Source organism: Chaetura pelagica, unplaced genomic scaffold, assembly GCF_000747805.2.
Source record: "Chaetura pelagica isolate M959 unplaced genomic scaffold, ChaPel_1.0 scaffold45, whole genome shotgun sequence".
Taxonomy (NCBI): Eukaryota; Metazoa; Chordata; class Aves; order Apodiformes; family Apodidae; genus Chaetura; species Chaetura pelagica.
Window position 1 is genome coordinate 5,386,183 of NW_009953217.1, and position 15,486 is coordinate 5,401,668.

The 15,486-nt window shown below is 39.2% G+C and overlaps 1 protein-coding gene across 1 annotated transcript; it reads right to left on the reverse strand.

The window, feature by feature from the left end:
* Positions 1 to 1,203: 1,203 nt before the first annotated feature.
* On the reverse strand, positions 1,204 to 15,132 carry TOP3B (topoisomerase (DNA) III beta). The gene is made up of 17 exons (XM_009997662.1): positions 15,063 to 15,132; positions 14,213 to 14,344; positions 13,169 to 13,275; positions 11,732 to 11,806; positions 10,625 to 10,821; positions 10,048 to 10,204; positions 8,857 to 8,970; positions 7,898 to 7,988; positions 7,430 to 7,584; positions 7,093 to 7,198; positions 5,689 to 5,835; positions 4,855 to 5,028; positions 3,935 to 4,063; positions 3,535 to 3,684; positions 3,008 to 3,108; positions 2,567 to 2,768; positions 1,204 to 1,696 (listed from the first exon to the last, which is right to left on the reverse strand). The coding sequence occupies exons 1-17, from the start codon at positions 15,130 to 15,132 to the stop codon at positions 1,215 to 1,217; spliced, it is 2,589 nt and encodes an 862-aa protein (XP_009995964.1). The 3' UTR covers positions 1,204 to 1,214.
* Between the last annotated feature and the right edge of the window lie 354 nt (positions 15,133 to 15,486).

The window sequence follows — 15,486 nt, forward strand, 5'->3', positions numbered from 1 at the left end:
CTTCTCACTGGGTCTTTTAAGCAATTCTATTAAAACAGAGATCATGTTTGAGCTGTACCTGTATAAACATTTGATCAGAGAAATAGGCTTGGGGCCATGGTGTTTCATTTGTATTCTCTTGTTCAGTAAATGCACACACTGTGCCAATTAAAACAGCAGAGTTGTACATTACCTTTTGTAGGGACTTGTCTGTTGCCAGTGAATTGTCAAGTTGCTCTCTGCATATTCTGTGCTCAAATGCAGCAGCCTTTGCAGCAGGTACAACTGTGAAGGCTCCTCCCATCCAACCACCACTAGTGCTATAACTGTTTTGGGGGCAGAGATGATACAACTATACTTGACCAGATGACCAGACATGATCAGCTATATGCACATGGAAGGAAAGGAGAGAGTATTATATCTTTGTACAATTAAATTTTGTAATCTGGTAGCCAGTGTAACAGTGCACACAAAAACATGAGGATACCCTCCTTATATCAGCAAAACTAACTCACATTGAAATGACAATTTGGGAGTACAAACAATGCAAACTGTAATTCATCAGGAATGATCAGCTGTGTGAACAACTGAAGAAAAGAAGAGCCCATTGACCAAAAGATAGTAACTTGGCTGCACAGACTATACTTCAGGAATTGCTGCTCAAGGCAGATATTCCCCTTCACGTTTACAATTTTCATTATGTATGTCTCTTGGCACTATTCTCTTAGGCAGCAGTGAAGATTTGAAGTAGAGCTCTTGCTATTGCAGGCGCAATTTAAAAATCTGACAGGTACTAATAATTCATTATTTTTGAAGATTCAAAGTCAGATGAAACAAGTCGCATTCCACACCTAAAGACTACAGCAGCTGAATTCTGATCTTAATCAGCTCTTACACTCCTGGCACTTGTGTTGCTGACAAATGCTGACTTGTATTTGCCCCAGAAATGGCAGAAGAGGGAAATTTCTCTTCCTATCAGCCCCAGGCAACAATCTAGATAGACTTCTTGTGTCTCCCTACTGTCTGTGAGCTCTACTTGGATCAATGAATTCCAATTAAAAGCTTAAAGGTTTACTCAGTTACTAACTGAAAATCCAGAATAATTTGTCTTGTGATTAAATCAAGGCATACAACAATCTAACGTGTTTAACTTTTCTAAGAATAGGAAAGCAATAAAGACAAAAAATATTTGAAACTAATTTTTATAAGAAGTTTATTTTTCTGTTGTGTGACCATTATACAAAGTAAGCAGCCAGAGCTGCCATTTTGTCCTTGGGTTTCTTTGGATAAAGTCTTCCTCCAGGCCTTCGGCCTTTACCTCTTCCCCGACCTTGCCTTTTTCCTTGTCCCCCACGGTGCATGGGGTGCCTCATGGCTGCATGTTTCAGCTCCACCAGGTCTTGGAACACAGGATCACAGAATACGCAGCCTGAATGCTGGGTCTCATCACCAGGCAAAGGAGATTTGGCCTTGTTAAAATCTACGTCCACCAGGGCTGCATCGCACAAGTCGCAGGTCTCGGGCGACACTCGGACTTTGTGGGCGTTCTCAAAGAAGTGCACAATCACGTTGCACTTGTTGCACGCCATCTTCCACTTGGGACCCGAGGTGGAGTCCAGAACCAGAACCCCATTCTCACATTCCACACACTGCCCAATTCCAAGCATGCTGAGAGAATGCTGGCATGTGGGGTGGGTGCATTCGTTACAGCCCATTCCTGATGGAAAAAAAGAGTAAAACCATACAAAGAGGAACCCTTTATATCACTCCCCACACTACCCAGTTTGGAGGATGTGAGACAGAGAAGTTAGAGACACCTTAGCATACTGCAGGTTTTCTAAAGAATGGGATCACTCCCCAGATGGCAACTTGGCTTTTCACAGATTCAGAATAATACCTTGCTCAAAACTGTTTCTGTGATAGCTTTCAGAATTGCCAGATGCTGCTACTGCACAGTACAGGCAGTTTGGACACATTAGTGATGAAAACTTATTATGTTTTCAAGTGAACTCATGGCTCCTAGCTAACTGCTGTTTTATACTTAAACTATACACTGTTAGTACAAGATATTTTAAACTGAAAAACGGTAATAACCAGATGCCAAAAAGCTCCTGATGTTCAGAACTTCAAAACACTACAAGTTTTGGTCTCACAGTTACCAAACTGATTGCAACTGTTACCCCTTTTTATATCCTTGAACAGCTTCTGATACCCCATATATCTCAGTATCAAAAAAATCTCAAGAGCTTGTCTTAATCTTTAGTCCTACCCACACCAAGAGTACTCCAATTTGCAAGGTGTCAGCACCTCAGTGTCTTTCTTTGCATGCTGAGCATTAGTTAGGTCACCTCCTGTGCATGCATGTAAATTAATTTCTTCTTTTATAAAGAAAATTAAGTATTCAGAAAGTAGTCAAATAATAAATTTTGGTCAGTCAGTTTGACATGAATTTCAGGTATCTAATCTAATTTGCACAGCACTTCATACTAAGCAACACTGATTAAAATCTACTAAAAAGCAAACTGTATAGACTACACCTAATTTCTTTCAAGTGAGGCTGATCTCTGCTTGTTTACAGAATTCCTACCTTTTTTCATGTCCCTGAAGGGAGGATGGTTGTAACAGTATGGACAGAGTGGGTAGCTCTTTCCTCGGGATCCAGAAGACCACAGCACCAGCTCAAAGTCATCTAGGGGGCAACGCAACTCTTTGTAGAGTTTAATGGTACCATTCTGTGGGAGACTGTAGGTGTCATCACAGTGAGAGCAGTGCAGACGACTTGGTTTGGCCTGGAAAAGGAACACAAATCTCCTGAACAACCTGTAGTGTCACTAGAGTTCAAAACTTACAAGAAATCCAACTATAAATGCTTTTGTTTGTTTCCCATGGAAAAACTCCATCAGGCTTTTTGTTTTAAAAATGTACTCTTGACAACTACATTTGAAACCAAATTCAGCAATGGAGAAGGGGTTCCTACTCAATACCCCCAGCAGGTGAAATTTGTATTTCAAGCACAAGATGAACTAACCTGAATATACTTCATGAAACGATGGCACTTGCCACAGCGGGAAAGAGGTTTACCTGTGGCAGCTAAGGGTGAAAAAGACACTTCCATCAGCTCATCCATTCCTGTGAGAGACAATTATATTGATGTTAGAATTCTAGTTCTTGAGAGAAAATGTACAAAGTAATCTACAAGACCTGTGAAGAAGTGGGAATGAAAATCTTTTCTTTCCAATGCTCTTCCTTGTTTAGGAAAGCTTTCTAAATGCACAGCATTTTGCAGGAAGCATAAACACACAAGCACTTCAGCTTGCCTGAAGTTCTTGAGAACTCCCCACTAAATAGTACCAAAATAAATCTGAAGCAGAGTTTTGGATCCCTGATTAATTCAATTTACTTTTGGAGAGCAACTTAATTTGACTGGAAACTTCAGGAGTCTTACTTTTCAGTAAGACTAAACTTCTGAAAGGAACCTTATATGTAAGTATTTTCTACTGCATTTTTTGCAACAATTAAGTAATTGTAGGGAATTTCACATATCAAAAGTTTTACCTGCAATAGAATCCACAAAATAGTGAAATTTCCTTTTGAAAATGTCAAGGGTGTGCTCCAGGACCTGATGATAATTTGCTTTGCCCAGAGCTATTAAGTTGAGTTGCTTCTCTACAGCACTGCGGATTGTGGGAAGAACCAATTGTGCATCTAACAGACAACCAGAGAGAGAAGCAACAGAGAAGCAACAGTGAAAGATCAAAACATGAGAGTAGGGAACTGTTCATACATAAACTGACATAAAAATAAACAGATTTTAATTACTATAGTCTTTGGAATTAATAATACTTTCCTAGAGGCATCATTTCAGACAGAAATGTGACTTGCAGTGACAGCAGCCGTTGACGTGACAAAGGGAAAAGAAGGGAAGAGGAGGAAAAGGGAAAAGCATTTAACTGACCTATTTTGTAATAACCATGAACCAGAACAATGCCAAGGTTTGTTGGCTTTAGTCTCCGACCACTCTCCACTGTGACATAGTTTCGCTGGCAAATGTTGTTGATGTGGACTGGAATACTTGCATCCGTTCCTGCCACACAAAGGAAAGCAATACATCCATCCTGAACAAATAAAAGTTTTCATCCTATCACTCATTTCTGACTTCTCTGATTCTATGTCAAACTACAGTGCTCCTGAAATGCTTACAAGTGCTTACAATTCTGGTATCTTTTCATTGTTACCCAAATGTCAGTGGATAATTTCTCTCTCTAGTAACTCATGTTCCTTTGCAGTTCTGAGAAGTCTGAAACCTATGTTTTAACTTTAATCCTTTCATCTCTTCCAAGGAATTACTATTAGGAAGACACCTATTCTCACAATCATTTATCCTGAAAAAATACAATGTAGTAAGACACTATGTTTTGACTGGACACATTTATGAAAATGAATCAAAGGAAGCAAGTCAGATTAAAAAAGAAAAGTAGTATTGTGGTAAGTTGTCCAATAAGATAGATAAGGAGTATTTGAGCCAGCAAAGCTGAAGCAAGCTGTGAAGGAAATAATTCCTAAGAATGGGGAGATGCATCCTTCCACACATCAGCTCTTTCTGACAGAGAAGTGACAGAGGTTTCATGTAAGGATACTGCTTTGGCCAGAAACTAGGCTTAAGGATAAGAAATATAATGTAGAGAAAGACACAATCTACCAGCTGCTAAGAGGGGGTACATGCATTGCAGTTCAAAGGGAAAAGAGATCATTACTGCACCTATTCAAATTAGTATCAAAAGGTAATTAAAAACAAAGATAGTTCAGAGGAGCAATTCAGATTCTGCACTTTTGGTGGATGTATTATAGGTAAATGTAACTTAAGTAAGTTCCTACCAATGCCATGTTTTTCCATCAGAGTGATAAGTTCTGCTTCTGTCAGGTAATCAGGAGGACTGGTTTGCTTTTCCAGCAATTTTATTTCACTAACTGGAAAAACATCTCCTTTCTCACAGTGGGGAAGGCTCTCTTCTAATGGGATGCTGTGCCACGGCATAATTTCTGTGAACCCTAGAAGTAAACAAACAAACAAAACCAATGAGAGCTTATCTTCAGAAGGCCAAGGTGCACGTTTCTAATTTCAACATGAGCTGCATTATACAGATCAAAGTTAGGACTACACAGAAAGTAAGTAAGGCCAGGAACACTGAGGAAATACAGAATCACAAGACGGTCTCTCCCAGCACACCGTATCAGAGCTATTTCTGCTTTGAGTCAGGTTGATGCACAAATAATAAATGCTTTCCTGGAATGAAAGCAGTCTGCCAGAATGGATGGGAAGAGTTTCTTAAAAAGTTCCTTAAAAATGCAAACAGTAAGTGTAGGGAACAGCCCATCTTCTCTCTCCCCACGTAAGACTAAACAAAATGCCTTTCAAGCCAGCAAAGCAAGAGCAGCATCTTTTAGCTGATTTAGCCAACGACGGACTGGAATAGGCCCCTTGCTCTACCAGATAAGTCCACAGCAAGAAAAGAGCATAAGGGTTATGATAACTGGCAGATGAAGATTTTCTTTTCTATTGTAATTGAAATATGCAAATGAAGACTAAAGATTTGGGTTTCGGTCTTGGTAACTCAAAAAATTGTACTTCACTGTTTTATCCATTCAATGTATTACTAGGGGGGGAAAAAGAAGTCTGTAGGTAACTAGCTACTGGCAAGTTAGTCTTACCTGGTGAAGTTACGACTTTTCCAATACAGGTAAAACGTTCAGGACCAATACTGAAAGAAATAGTGGTTTGTAGGTACTTGCAATCAGCACTGACAGTGGCAATGAAATGGCGAGTGATGTACTCGTACAGCCGCCATCCGTCCCCACCTGAGGATAAACATTTACCAAAAGACTCAAGTCCTGCAGCAACACACAAAATCTGCCCTAAAAGGTACCAGGTTTCCAAAGGTATCATGGGAAAAACTGGCACCTAAAGAAAATTACATTCAAAAGTCCATCCAGTTTCCCCTTTGAAATGTCCTGACTGCAGAATCATCATGTCATGCAGACACGAGGCAGGTGCAGAGTCTCTTGGAGAAGGACTGCCACTTAACCTGCCTGTCTCCCAGTTCTGCAACGTGTTTGCATGAGAAGATAAAGTAGAAAATACTTTTTTTCTTAAAAAAAACAACAACAACCCCAACCAAAAACCCACAAAACACACACACAAAACTCACAGGAACAAACTTAAAATTCTCTACTGCTTAGTGCCACTGGAGACCACATCCTAATCTAAATCCTGAAATGGGATTCTAGCAGCAACCGCCACACTGGGCAGCGTCAAGTCCTGCAAGGAAATTATCTAGAATACTACTTATTAACACAAATACAGGTTATATTTCAAAGCAAAATTTCCTTGCCCACAATCTGCAGTTAGGAGATTGCACAGACACAAGGTTACACCGCTATGAACAGAAACTAAACTTCTAAAGCTTAGCATGCTTGATCTTGCTGTGCACATAGACAAAAAAATTCTTACATGGCCATTCAGTATCCTACACAATTCCTCAAGATTTTAAAGCATTTGGTTTTCTATCAGAGATCAGTTCACTGAATATCAAGTTATGCATTTTCTACAACAATTTTATCTATTCCAAATAAACAATACAACACATTAATTACACTTTCTTATTCCCTTTAAAACCCCTTGTTAGTGATCCCAGCATACAGAAAGGCAAATCTTACACTTGAATATAAACCCTACAAACCATAGAGACTAAATTAAAATGCAGTTGAAGTTTGACTTTCAAGCACAAACATACAATAAAATTTCATTACTTGGAAGTTCCTATTCCAGGAACAATTTCTCCCAGAGAAAGTAGGTGTTAAAGTTTTTAAGTTGGCTATTGCTTTTTCTTACTTGCTTCTACGGTCCCTAGGATCAATTACTGAATAGCAGACCAGCTCTGAGCTTCACTGTCACCAGAAGTCAGGAGAAACCCTGCTCTCTCTTCACTTCCTGGCATTCAAATAATTACATTTTCTGTTGAAACTTGAAACTCAGGGATTTTTCAAACTGGCTCCTATGCCTCAAGGAATTAATTTCCTCACATAGTGTTTCAACACTACTGAATTTGCCTGTACCTAATTCTGCTTCTGTTGCAGCTCTCATTGGAGTGATGGGAGGATGGTCCCCCGCATCATGGCCTTTCCTTGGACGATTAATGCCTTCTGATAGCAAAGCTTTTACCTAGGGGAAGAAGGAGAGAGAAAACAGGCTGGCTGAAGTGGGTAACAGGTCTCTCTTAGCAGGTTAAGAAACTTTTCAGATCAAATCCGTAACAATTCAAAATCCATACCTAAAAGCAATTATAGATATTTATTGTTTCTAAAAACCTATAAGCTTATCTATACCAAGTATCTAAAACACAGACTAGAGAATGATCTGTTAAATAGCATAGGTTTTGCTTCATATACTCACAGTTTCTGCCCAATAAGGGTTATTGACTTGTTGTTTCAAACATCCTTTCAAGTCAAAGTTATCTGGATAATGGGTGGTTTCTGTTCGAGGGTAGCTAATATAGCCCTGAGTGTAGATACGCTCAGCTATTTGCATGGCATATTGTGGACCCATTCCTAAGATGGGATAGGAGAAAACAAAAATCATCTCCACATCATTGTGATTATCATTTGTTTGCCACATCAGAAAGTCTACCATATCAAAGCATTTACATAAATTATATTTTGTCCTTCCCAGAAGACTTTTGTCACCTTTATCTTACTCAGTATTTCCCTTTTGACCAGCTTTCTAAACTTGATCCTTCCCCAGAATCCTTTATCATAGGGAGAGGAGGCCAAACCATTTTTGATACATCCTTGATTATTTTACCTGAGAAGCAAAAGTATTTTGTTTTAAAAACAGTGTGAAAATCTGAACTTTTACACATACCTAAAGCAGAACTGGCCACTCGTAGCATTTCTACTGTGTTCAGAGCCAGTGGTCTCTGTTTCACCTTCTCTTTTTTACTCACAGATTCTACCTAGAAAATAGCATTTTCCCAGTAAAAGTTTTGAAGTTGGGTAACTTATCAATGTATAACTTCCACCATGCCTATCAATGTGTGGCGTGCCTAACATTAGCTGTTCTTGTCATACCTGTTTCGTTTTCTTAAAACCTTCCACCTTAGGAAATCTGACCGGAGATAAATTTACCAAATTCTGAAGTTACAGTCCTAAGGTCCTTTTGTGCTACAGACTAGATCAGGGAAATGCAGCAAAGTAGCTTATTGGTATCTTTACTTCCCAATTACCTCAGCAGCACATAGTTTTGGTGCTACAAGAATTTAATGCTTATTCCAAGTAATGATCCTAACTATAAGGATCCAGATTTTTAAAAGCTTCATGCAGTCTTTGAACCTTGATGGCTATGAACACTTAAATCCAAAACATACTGTCAAATAATTATTGAACAGAGCAGAATTAGAAGTTAATTGGCTATAAAGATTGTACTATACACATGATTAAAAATTTAACTGCAGGAATATTGCCATATAAGTAATTAAATTCTGATTTATACAGTGTCTCATGGGAAATAAGAGGTCTGCTTGGAAAGATCTGAACAGTATTTGTTAGCAGGTTTAGTAATGAAGATTTCCTATTGTGAGTGATAATTTCCAAAGTCAATATTACAAAGGGGCTTCAGCTGAGATGACCACATTAGAATAATATGAACTATAATAAAAAAACGTCTTGCCTTTTATTCTCATTTACACAAAGTTGAATGGAGTGAAAAACAAGATACAGATATCCTATATCCTTCTGTAATAAAAACCAGTATACAGCAAATTAAGTATTAAATGGTATTTCCTTTATATGAAATATGGTTCTACTGCCAGTAAATATTCCTACCTTTGCTTCTCTTGCCATCTTTGTTATATTCAGGAACATCTGAGCAATCTCACGGTCAAACACCCTCACTCTATCCCAATCCAAAGTGAGAGAACTGTCTTTTTCAGGGTTCACCTAATAGAACAACAAAAAATAAAACGTCCACCGACTCCATTACTAGGATTGTGAAAACACACATTTTCAACAATAATCTAGCAAGCGAATCCTAATAATACCTGGAACAGGACACAGGTGCTTCAAACGTGCAGCTGTACTCTTTTTCACAGGGGCTTTTGAGAAAAAGGGAGTACTTTTGAGTTCTGGAGTTAGGGGAATGACTGGAATTACTCCTGCAGTTAACTGAAATATTATTCTTACTTTCAGTGTTTGGGAAAAATAAAGGCTGAAATGGGCAGAAATTCAAAGTTTACCATTTTGATTTAGCAAAATTAAGAATCTGTAATAAACTAACTAGGCCATGATTTAAGTACCATGTACAAAAATAAATTATAGAACCATTATGAGCACAAAACTCTTGAAAACACACCCCAAATATTTCTAGCACACATGAGACATCAGGAAACAGCTGACAATAGAAAACAGCTTTCTTCTTCTTTTTTTTTTAAATCTAAAAATGGCAACTTTTTACCATCCTCCCCTTATTTGTTTAAAAAATCCTTGTGATCACAAGCAGTAAAACCATGTTGGTTTGCTCTCAGAGCTTAGACAGCAGCAAGGCTATAAAACTGCCATAAGCTGCCAAAGTATTCAGAGGACTCAACTGCCAATTAACACAATGAGCATTTTATTTGCTTTAAAATTCCAATACTCACCAATGCCAATGTTTGTTGGCAGCCTAATTAATTCTTGGATTCAAATTAATAACACAGTCAGTCCAAGGACCCCAGGGAACAAAAGCAGACCATTTCAAGTAGTCTTTTTGGCCGAGTCTAAGCTTAGATGGTTAGCATTGAAGAATTCTTATAAGCAGCAGACAATAACCACTTTAATACAAAACTGACATCCTGGAACATGTTCTCAAGAGTGTGGTGACACACGTGTGGACTGAATGAGAACACATGAATAAACTGTAAGCATTGTGAATTCTTGTCAGCAGCTACAAATTCATGAATGAACAAATACAAAATCTAAGTGCATTTCTTTGGTAAAAATTTATGTTCTTCATATACAAACAAATACTGTAAAACTTACTTTAGCTTGCAACACCCAGTAAGTCTCAGGCTTAAATGACTGGATTTTGTCATGCCTTTCAACACAGAATCCAAGTGTTGGGGTCTGACATGGCCCAAAGGAGATGAGGGAGCTGTCTAAATTCCCGTATTTCCCCTGAAAATATTTTGTCTGAAACCTAAAAGAAGAATTAAAAAAAAAAAAAGCAAGGAACAAGTACATTAGTATCCTAATTCCCATAAAAAACAGAAATACACACAAATATGAATAATCTGTTAAATCATTCAGACATTAGGAAAAAAGCATTCTGAGAAATCTCTCCTAAATGAACTGTCAGAATTACTTGGCCTCACAGAATCCTGTTTATTCCCAAAGAAAACTGTGAGAATACCATAAAGTAAGAACACACCATAACTGCTGATACTATTTTACCTCACTCAGTTCAAATTGTAACACAATTTTGTATTTTTTTGCCTGTGCATAAAATAGTTTGGTTTGGTGACAAACAGAATTAGCCACTGAAGTTCTGATGTGCATTTTGTGGACAGGGCAGTACTCCTGAACCTCCCATAAAACTGTCTGTGATCTGTGCTGTCACCTTGTAAATGCACAGCCAATTCTAAGATCCAGCTCCTGGCGGGCATCCACTGAAAGAGCTTCGTTGCGGTTGGGTTCTCCCAGGTGATTCATGGCATTGCAGATGTCTGTGTCAGTGATGGAACTGAATTTTGCTCTAAAAATCGTCCTCTCAGTGCCACGAGGCTTGTTCATAACAGGAAGAACAGCATCAAGAACCTAGAGGAAGATCAGAAGCATATTTTAAGAGCAATTGAAAGCTGAGGGCTTAAGTCAGTTCTCTCTACAGACAAAACAAAGCTCTTGACAAAATATTTGCTGATGTGTAACTACTTCCTTAATTGAGTAAGATGTCATGCCAATACACTAACTGATAAGCAAGAGCAGTATTTGTCTATCTACTCAGAAGTGTATTAAGAACTAGCAAAACTGAAGGATTTATTTATTAAACAGTAACTGCTGAAGGTAAAGCACTGTTCCTAGCTAAGTGCGAAGAAATTCAGAGTGCAGCTGCAGCATCTTTTGGTAAAGATGTTGCCAGTTTCTATCTGGGTTTATTCTACATATTGCCAGGACCCAGTTATGATACAGTGATATTTAAAGAACTTAAAACAATGACTTGATAAAATGTGCTTCTTTTAACAAAAACAGAAAAATACTCTTTGTGTAGGATGTTAAAAAATAAACCTTTGTCCTCCAAAGTTTTGGTTACATGCAGACTCCACATTCCTACATAACCCTACACTTAAAAGTTGCCTCTGTGCTCAGAAGAGTCTAATTGCTCAATGAACAAAAGATAATCTAGAGAGCAAATTATAAACAGACAGCAAAATAACTACTTCAGCTGTGAAATACAACCAATTCTCAAAGCACTGAAATGTTCAAACATTTAGAAGACCTTATTGTTCATCTCAGATGAGCAACAGATATGGAATTGATTTATAATCTTTAACTGACAGGTTGAGAGTTCAAAAGCAGACAAGTTTTTCCATTAAAGCCCTCCATGCCTTTAAAATTTAATTCAACTTAGTTTGAATTTTACTGTACATCTATAAAACAACACACTGACAGTGCTGAACATCACAGATAAAAATTATGGTATTATAAGTCTTAAAAGTGGAAATCTTACTTCAAAACAGATGTTTTCTCCTTCCTTATCACAATCCAACCACAAGACAATGCAATCACAACCTCTTCCCTCCACCTGTGAGAAAAATTAGGACAGTTCTTTAGCAACTCAAAAAAAGACAAACCTCCTCATTAACTACTTTTTTTTTGTTTCTATTTTAAGAGTAACTTATTTGTTGCAAAAACAACTGGAAGAATATAGCAGAAGTGACAAGAACTCTGCAGGTACTTGAACAGTAGTTTATGAGAGAAGCATTCATGGGAGCAGAAGTCTGCCTACAAGATGCTTTTCTGCAGGAGGTGGCAAAAATCAGTACAGCCCTGGAGCAGTTAAAGACTTGTGAACCTGCTGCCACCCATGTGTGCAACACTGGGAACAGCCCCTTGCCCCTTCTGTGCCTTAATTTCTACATAATTACAAGACAAAGAAACAGCAAAAGAAGAAACACTTTCCTAGTCCATAAAGATATCACAAAGTCTAATTTTATCTGGCAGAAATCAGTTTTACCCCACATATACTTGCCTTTCAGAAAGTATTGTTTTGTTAAAGCAACCAAACCACTGCTTTCCTCTCAAGAAGGAGCAGGAACCAACATCAACTCAGTGCACAGAAGGTGTTTACCAGCTATGCCCTGCATGACTGTTGGAAGCAAAATGTGCATCCAGTGCCCCAGTTTTGAGAAGCAGGATAGTGACAATCACATAAACTCACAGGGCAATGGCAAAAGTGAATTCAACAAAGTAAAGATTTCAAACAGTGAAAGGACCGGTAAAATTATTAAAATGGATCCAACCTTGACAAAAAGCTGCTTCCTGCAGGGAAGAAAATCTTATTTAGGAATGTACTAATTTCTCTTCCATCCTAGAAGAGCTCTAGCATACCACATAGCATATTGCCAAATATTGTCCACTTTTGGGAAGCAGGTGAATAGAGCTACAGAATCAAGCATTCCACAACCTGCAGCATGAGGTTGGCACTCAGCTGGCCTGTCTGCCTCAGCTGAGGGAATATATAGAATCAACACCCTGAAGAGCATGGAATGCTCTGGCGTGAACTTTCTGTGGTGAAGATAAACTCCACTCTTCATGCTAGAGAGAAGAAAACTGGCTCATTCTAAGAGCTGGGAGAGGATTATATCTGTGGTTCTTAAAGCTAACTAAGCTGCAATAATTTTTTCTTGTTTTTAAAGCAAGGCTAATTCATAGCAAAATGCTACTCTGTTATTTCAAATGTATTAATATATTTTATTGCTTTCCAGAACAACAAAATAATGGCACTTATTTTTCTGGACAGGATAAAAATAGGTCTCACTGCTTCCTCCAGCAGAGGAAGAATAGCAGCAATGAATCCTTGAAGATGGAATATGCTCCAGATGAAATAAAGGAAAAGAATGCCAAGGAAAAAAAAAATAATCTCAAATCTCATAAAAAAGAATACCTGTAAAAACTTCACCATGGTCAGTTTGGGATTAGCTTCTTTTTTTTCTGTGGGAGCTTTGCTAAACAGTTCTGCTGGATCCACTTTGTCCCAGCTGTTATATTTGCCTGAAAAGCAGAAGTATATTAAGTAGAGCTCTAACACACATTAGAAAAAAAATAACCAACCAACAGCAAATATCACTTTGACAACACCTGGCTTTCAAAATTTGTCTTGGAAACCTTTCTACCCTAACACATTTTGCTTCACTATGTATCAATGGACTCCTCAGCATTATGTGAACTGCAGCTACCAGTATGAAAGCTATGAAAGAAGAAAACAAAACACTACATACTTTTCAGAAATTGTAACATAAGCTGTTAAAACACCTTCTGTTCATACAGTTCATCAATAAGGTGAAGGAGAGGGAGCTGCTCTTCCTTGTATTTACAGTACACACAAAATGTGCCTGTTTTACTGTTCACTGTTTATGGCCAGTTATGCCTCAGCCCTGCTATTCCATGGAGCACTCCTGTTTTCTGAAGTAGCTGTTAACAATATTGCTTAGCAATTATATTAAGTTGTAACACTTCAAAGTAGTGTCTAAATAACTCTGAGTTTAGTCCTCAGAAAGCTTGTGAGGTTATTACCACCAGAGGTAAATACAGCTGTCACATGGCTAGTCCCACACTTCAAAGAAAGCTAGTGACAGGTTTCCTTGTGTGTGACTGCTTTGCAGTGATGTGTTCCAACGCTTTAGAGAACATCCCTTTGGACTCTGCATTCCTCAATCATCTTCCATCCAAAGTACCAAAACACTGTCACAGGATAGGAAATTCAGTCTCCTCTCCCCTCCTTTTCCAGGCACATAATTCAGGAACAGAAAACAGAACTGGTATATGCCCAAGGTCATGCCAGAACTGAAGAACTGCTGATCACAAGTGATCTTTTCAACCTCTTTTCCTCTCTAGTTCTCATTTTTCCTGAATTATTTCCCCAGTATTTTCCTATTAGAAGTCCTTCATGATTGTACAACCCGTATCAGTTAAAAATATGAAAAAATACCTATGAAATCCAAAGTCATGACGTGACCACACACAGATGTCATCTTGAAATGGGCACTCTGTCCTACAAAGGACCCAGTGTACTCGTGCACAGAGCACGCACCGTTCAGTCCCTTGCGAGAGGACATGTTTCCTGTGAATATAAGACCATAAATACTAACAGGATAAAAAAACCTACGGAAATAAGTTATTTGGTGTGAAATGACACCACCCTTTTATTAGCTCTTACACCTAGGGTCTTCCTGATCCCAAAATTATAGTAACTGATGCAAGCTTTTATTTCAGTTCATTATCGCTTTAGACCTTTTTTAAGCACATTTCATTTTGAATTGAAGCTACCCATAATCTCCTTCATCCTTTCCCTCCCACCAGGATATCTTTGTGAAAACAGTTAGATTCCTAGTCCAGTACAGTTATAACCAAGTCAGTTTTCCACATGACTTATGGAATATTTACTTTAGCTTCAAAAATCTCAGAACAGCAACTTACTACCTGCTTGGCATTTTCTAGAAATGATGTGCACTAACTCAGACTCCAGCTACGTAAGATAACAAGGACAGATTTCTTTATGCTCGAGTAGGATAGGCAGCAGCACATAAACAGAATGTGAAGAACCACCCAGCTTTTTTATGGACTGCAACCATTCCCAGGTGGCAGCTGCCCCAGGACAACCAGGTCACTGCCCAGTTGTTTCTCAAACCTCACTTAGCCTACAGTAAAATCTGGTACCCTCAGCACTGCCTCTGTGCAGCCACCACCCATCTCCTCAGCTGGGCTGTGCACTGCAGAGCAGCTTCGACTTCTGGCAAATAACAAGCAGAAGAACCGAATCAACGTGCTTTCTTTCCTACCCCTGGAGAGGATCTTGGCGATGGACTGCGCCAGAGAAGGCTTCTCCGCCACCATTAAGACGGTCTTCATCTTCAGGTGAGAGACACAAGGTGCCACAGGACCTAACGGGGTGGTTCGTTTGCTGGAGAGCACGTCAGGCAGCTCAGGAGCGAACGCCGGTCCTCAGCCTGAAGACACAGAGAGGACAGAGCAGGTTTACCTCAGAACCACGTCCAGTAAAATGTAAAACGAGGCGGGCACTGGCGGGCTCCGCAGCTGCCCGAGGCCGGGAGGCCCCGCAGCGCCCGGGCCCGCCCCCGAGCAGGCCGGCGGGGCAGCGAGGCGGCTTCGGTCTGAAGTTTCAACCCCAGCCGGGCCCTGCGGCAGAGAGAGGAGCGGCCCTGAGAGCAGCGAGACCCCTCAGCCCGACCCGCCCCGCAACCG